At 28.9% G+C, this 6,805-nt stretch overlaps 1 protein-coding gene across 1 annotated transcript in view; it reads right to left on the bottom strand.

Moving 5' to 3' along the window:
- The window catches only part of LOC106689999 (protein D2), a gene marked incomplete in the record, with an annotated part of 22,508 nt that extends 21,308 nt beyond the window's left edge, over nucleotides 1–1,200 (bottom strand). Inside the window, 1 exon segment of the mRNA XM_067046238.1 lies at nucleotides 840–1,200. Coding sequence (XP_066902339.1) covers nucleotides 840–986 — 147 coding nt within the window.
- Nucleotides 1,201–6,805: the final 5,605 nt, after the last annotated feature.

Raw genomic sequence — 6,805 nt, 5'->3', positions numbered from 1 at the left:
TGTGGGAAAATATGTTATGGTGGGAATACTTAGTAAAAATGTCCCCTTATTTCGTGCTGGCTACTTCAGGCATCGCCCCTACTCATTGCAACATATCTGGAAGTGTAATCAGGAAGGTGGTTCACTCCTGGAAACATACTGGACATTGAAACCAGGCATGAAGCAATTCAAACTCTATATTGAAATATCAAAGGAAAAGGGAAACATTTTATCTTAACTGTACTAGAAATGAACTGAGGACGATAACAGGACTCTGTTATCACTGCCCCTTAGAATCTCATCTTAAGAAGATGAAGCTGGTGGAGGATTCCACTTGTCTATGTATGGAAGATGAAGAAAAGGCACATCATATTCTGTGTGAATGTGAAGCCCTTGCCTTCCGAAGATTGCAGTATTTGTAATAGGACAATATGGAACCTGAAGACACTACTAGAAGAGACCCAAAAGAATCAATGAGCTTCGCAAGAAGTATAGAATTTCCGACCCTCAGTGTAATAATAATACTCATGATCGTTGTGAGATGGCAACACTGCGTGGACAACACTGACGAGCGAGAGCGGAGCGAAGTTTTTTTTTTTTTTTTTTTGGACGACAGTGATAATGATAGTGCGAGTGCGTATGATTGTCCTACTTTGGTGAAAGTTGTGATTTAGACTTCTGAGGGACTCTTTCTTTTATTATTGAAATTATTCTCTAACCTATAATGTAAGTGTTTAAGCTAATATAATATTGAGATCTATGGTATTGTTTATGTTCATCTCTCTCATTTTCTCCATTAAGAAAAAGAGACTATAGCCCCCACAATAATCTTATTTCGAATGATGATTATTGTAAATTACCTCCAGTAAGTTCTCCGGTGCTTTGGGCAGGACGTCGGGTACTACTTGGTTCTTCTCCATGGCCTCCTTGACTTTCTCCTTTTCGCCTTCTGTGCTCACTGAGGCCAATACGGACAGGTATATCAGACAGTAAAACCAAAAGTTCATAAAAGGCTATAGTTATTCACTATAGTCATTTTATAATGACTAATTCACTACTTAGATGTTGGAATCGACAGAAGACTTTAGCTAGTAGGTTCTCCTAATTATTGACTCAAAGTGATAATTTTGAACCGATCAGCTGATATGAACTTCAATTATTTACCATATACTTTTTAAAATCAATCTTGTAATATTTTAAATCAAAATTAACATATTGTTCAAATTTAAATTTATTTGCCTTTTTGTTTAGACATAATATGATGTTTTAGAGTCTATCAGCTGATAATATCGAATTTAATTATTAAAAATCTGATGTAGTGTGCACAAGTGCTGCCAATGCGGATATGCTTCGGATAAAATGTCTTTAGGTTATATATATGTATATATAGTTGACCGTAAAGATTTAAATATAAGTAGATGGTCAGGGATGCGGTCAAAACTTTTCAAATAGTTTTAAACTATTTGTTCTTCTTTTTTATAATAATTTAATATCAAATTCATATTTTGAAAATCGCCTTTAGACCACTGTCTATCCAAGAGCCTTTGACTCAATAAAAATAATGATAAGGACCAAAATTAAGGAGGGAACAAAAAAAATCACATGGAAAAGTTGAAGGAGAAAGATATAAGTTTTTAATACAAAACCCAATCCCAGATGACCTCCAAAGAAGAGACACAGCCTGCTTCTGTCTGAAGACTGGCCACAACTATCTGCAGAATGATCTCTATAAGATAGGCCTGGCTCGGGATCTTGGAGGTGTACTGTGCGACCAAGGGTGAATGGTTGGAGACCACCTTGACACGTCCTTCCGTGACTGAATTGAGAAACAAAATATTTTCCTATGAACATTTAAAAATATAGAATTTATATTGGGCAGAAATACATTGAATGGTCAGATGGACCAACATCTTCAACATGAGAAATTTTAAATTAAATAAATAGATAAAATAAATGTCTGAAAATTATATATATCAGGGGTGCAGTGAAAAGAAAACAAAAAATAGTGAACAACTATTTTGTAGAGCTTCATTAGAACTAAAAAGATACAAAAATATTTTGAAATAGTAGGATAATAGTAAGTGTAATAATAGTAGAATAATTTAATTTATCTTTTTGTATCTTATTATCTTACTATGTCAAAATATTTTAGTTGTTTTGGTATCTGTTGAATATGTTTTAGCTCTGTTGAAGCTCTACAAAGTGTGGCGAAATGTCGACAAATAAATAGTTGTTAACTATATTTTGTTTTCTTTTAACAGCACGCACCCCTAACCATCTTCATAATGTCTGAAAATGCTTACTTTCTTCAATTTTAGTTTATTTACAATAACAATTATAAATTATCTGCGAATTTGTACATCTAATTGACAGAAGACTTAACTCTTAGAACTTAATAATCTTGTTGGTCTCTGTATTTTTCTTGTCTCTTTTGAATGATTTTTATCATCCTGGAATTAAAAATGCAGTATATTGAAATTAAATACGATGGATTAAGCACAATTTAATTTGTAAAATGCTTAGTGCAACAAATAGAACTTAGTTTCTTGTTTCGTTACTGTTTCAACACACAAATATTGGTTCCTTAAGTCTGTCCTAATGATTTAGACCAAGTTGTTAAATTTATTTTTTCATTCATAGATTTTCTATTTTAATTTTTCATTTTATTTTTTACCATTTTTAGTACATTTACATTACATTTTAGTACACAATCTTGAAGTGTTGAAGGTTTACGAGGCTGACTGAGTTGTTTCTATAGAAAACACATTTTGATAGTTGGTAGTGTTGCTATCCTACAAATCAGAATAGTGGATCAAATAGAACATTATGAAAAAGATGGTTAGGAGTTTGGTGAAAAGGAAACAAAAAATGGTTGAGACCTGTTTATTTGTCGAAGTTTGTAGGACTTCAATGCTACAAAAGATACAAAAAACAGCTAAAAATATTTTGACATTGTAGAATAGTAAGATACAAAAAAAGTAAATTAAAATAGGGTTACAATTATGTAAATATAAGTGAAAAGAAAATCATATGAACATGAACAAAAAGAAGAAATAAAAATGGATTAATGTAAAATAGATAATGATAAGTATATACATTAAAAAAAAAATTTTAACTATCAGTTTAAAAATTAACAGGAGACGTAATTACATATAAAAATAGAAAAGTAGATAAGAGAAAAAAAAATTGACACATTCAAAGACCAAAAATTAAGGAAGGTCAAGAAGGAATAAAATAATAATAATAGAAAATAAGTAAAGAACAAATCACAAATCAAATATTTTTTTTAATTTTTCATCTTCATAATATTTATATGTATATAACAAATAGAACATTATTTATTGTTTGTTAATTTTTTAATCAAAAAAATAATTATTCCACAAGTCTGTTCAATTGATTTAGGACCAAGTTTTTAAATATATTTTCATTTTTATATTTTGTTCACTATTTATTATGCTCAATTGGATCTTCTTTAAGTGTTGAAGGATTTCCAGGTTGAGTTGCCCCTATGGAAATCAACAAATCTCCCTACTATTTTCAATTTAGTCTTATATCGTTTTAAATTGTTGATATTCTCTTTATCTTGTAAATAAGAATAGTATATTAAATAGGACATAGTTTATTTTTTTGTTACTGTTTTAAAACTGAAATTTTGGTTCTGCAAGTCTGTTGAAATGTTTTAGACCAAGTTGTTAAATTTATTTTTCCATTCATATTATTCGTCACTACTACATTGCACCTTTTTCAACTGTGGTTGAGTTGTCCCTATGGAAAATACTGCTATGTCGAACTTAGTCTTATATCGTTTTGCATTTTAGGTTGGTGCATTTTAATAGTTGATATCCGTTTTTTAATGTTTTAACCCTAAAATATTGGTTCCATGAGTCTGTTCAAACGTTTTAGACCAAGTTGTTGAATTTATTTTTTCATTCTTAGATTTTAATTTTTTTATTTTGTCCACTATCGGTTATTTAATTTAAAAATAATTTTATTCTGGGACATATGTCCCCTAAGAATAAATACATGGTTCACACATTAAGATTTTTGACTAGCAAGCATTTAACAGTTTCCAGTAAGCAAAATGATCTTGGCTCAACTACTGTTTATAATGTTAATCAATATATGGTTAATTATATTTTTTACAATGATGCGGAGGTTTGGTTATGCAATAAGTGAAGAAATAGGTGTTGTTTAAAGGAAAGAATGGATGAGGACTGGCGAATGGAGATGGGAAGAGAATTCCAGAAGGATATTGCACTTATGATGAAGGATTTGCTGAAGATGGTGGTTCTATAGGAGGGCATATATAAATCAATCAATTGGGATCTGGTGTTTAATGAGTGGATAGAGGAACGAAGAGTGAGGAGATCAAGTATATACGTAGGTTTTTTATTTTAAGAACTTGGAATTGGAAAACACCAAGGAGATATTGCCTTCGGGAGGTTGAATAGAGCCACTTCAACTTGGTATACCAGCGGGAGACTTGAGAGCACCTTGGGAACCCAAAGATATATCTTACAAAGCAATTCATGAGTCTCTTCAGTCTCAACTCTAGTCCTGCAGATAGCCCTCCATAGACCAAGGAACCGTATTCGAAGTAGTGGAAGACAAGAGAGGATACTAGGAGCTGACGAGGGTTCTGAGGAATGGAATTACGGAATCTTAGGAATTGTTTGAGTAAAGTTATGGATTTGCATATGATTTGGGAAATATGATTATTCCAGGAGATGTGTTGGTCGAAGGTGACTCCAAGGTTTTTTATTGTAGTTTAAAATATTGGTTATAGATTACCTTTAATTATTGAAGGTTTACCAGAGTGAATTTTGCCTATAGATAACACAAAATATCTCTGCTATGACCAACCTAGTCTGATATCTTTTTGTATTTTAGTTTGGTGTAATTTTTAAAAATTGAGTGTAATCCCGAAATTCCAAAAATTAATGCAGTAAATCAATATTGGTTCTAAAGAATTTCAGCAAAACGTTCTTTAAAAAAAAATTGACTAAGATACTAGATGATCTTGGTATTTTATTTAATTTTTACTGCATTGGTCAATGAAATGGTGTTGAAAGGGTAAAATAATATTAATTCTTTAATATTTCTGTATCCTAATTTCAGCCTTGTAAAATATAAACTGTTTATTGCTATATGACAAAAAGTTTGATATAGACATAAGTTGGTAAAATTTTACTAATTAAAATTGTTATCAGTTATTTTTGCTAATGGTAAAAATAAACATAACTAAAATTGTTTTAGATAAAAAACAAATAAGTCAAATTCTCTGATAATATAGAAATCAAAATTAAAAGAGGAGATTGAGGAACTTCAATGAGCTGCTTATAAAGTAAAATAGCCACGTGAGTACTTTTATATTGATAGTTTTACAATTTTTGTTTTTCATTTCTCTTGTGGGATGAGTTTTGCATGTATGCATGGGTGTGTCTTATATTTTTATTTTTCTACAACAGCTGCCACCTCACACAAATCTTTTCTTTTTTTGACGTCATGAATAATACAAACCTCTCTCTTTATAACGATTATGAATATAATCAATATTAGCTCTAAACATTTTTTAAATATCAAAGATTAATGATTTTTAAGATCGTCAAAGATGATATCAAACTTATGATTCAATGTATGTAGAAATTCACTAATTTCTTCAACGAATATATTAATTTATTTATAATTATTGTTGTAAAGTATACGATTTATTTTTATTTGTAGAATACTATAAATTTTAACTATATAAGATAATGAATCAAGAAGATATTATGTTGTATATATATTGTATTACATTGTATGTATGTATGGATTTATAGAAGTATTCAGTTTCATTTCATATGCTTGTGTTAAAAATTATAATCAAAATATAGTATTTTAATATTAACTTTGTATATTGATGTAGTACTAATTAACTAAGACCAATTGGTTCAGAATCTATGGCTACATTATAATATAAGCCAATAAATACATCTAATCTACTTTTTATACAAATTTACTAATACAAAGATGAAAAGATTTCAACTAAATGGTGTCAATTTTTTATTAAATTAGATTTGGTTTGTATTTATAAAATAATTTAATTAATTTCAGAAAACAGAATAACAGAAATGTGTAATTAATTTATGTCTGATTATTAATATTGAGGTTATTATAATTAATTTTCTATTTTAATTCCTTAATTCATCCGTCATCAATTAATAAAAAGAAATAGGCTTCTTTATAAATTAAATTATATTCACTTTTTGTTAAATTTATTAATTTCATGTGAGAGGTAAGGCAGATTTCAGGACCCAAAGGAACCATTTTGATTTTGATTGCATGCTTTATTATTATAATTCTGTTATTATTAATATACTTTATCATTTAGTATATGTTTGTGTTATATATTTAACACATTACCCATTTTTAAATATTGATAACACTCGAAAATTTAATAGTCTTACTTTAATTATATAAGTATTGAGTTTTAAAAACAACTGTCTTCTATTAAACATAATTTTTAATTATTATTCTGAAAACTTCTTATTAGCCCAAGAACATTTGAAGAGGTAATTAATAACTTCTTAATTTCATTTTCGGCTCTTATTATAATTATTTGACAATATATTTTCTACAGTTCCATAATAAGAAATTTTTTAATTACCTATCATTTTTTATTAAGTTTAAAAATTAGACCTTGTTTTATAAGAACATATTCTGTATTAAATCTGAAAACATATTCAGTCAACCTTGGTTAATTATTTTTGCAAAGTCCATTAATTTGGTTTTATTGAAACAGAATTCATAAAAAAGCTTTTGAAAGACACCCTTGGCCTTCAATCAG

Source organism: Halyomorpha halys, unplaced genomic scaffold (assembly GCF_000696795.3).
Source record: "Halyomorpha halys isolate HHAL.00 unplaced genomic scaffold, Hhal_1.1 Scaffold1546.1, whole genome shotgun sequence".
In the NCBI taxonomy this organism is placed as follows: domain Eukaryota; kingdom Metazoa; phylum Arthropoda; class Insecta; order Hemiptera; family Pentatomidae; genus Halyomorpha; species Halyomorpha halys.
This window is presented reverse-complemented; position numbering and strand designations above follow the sequence as displayed.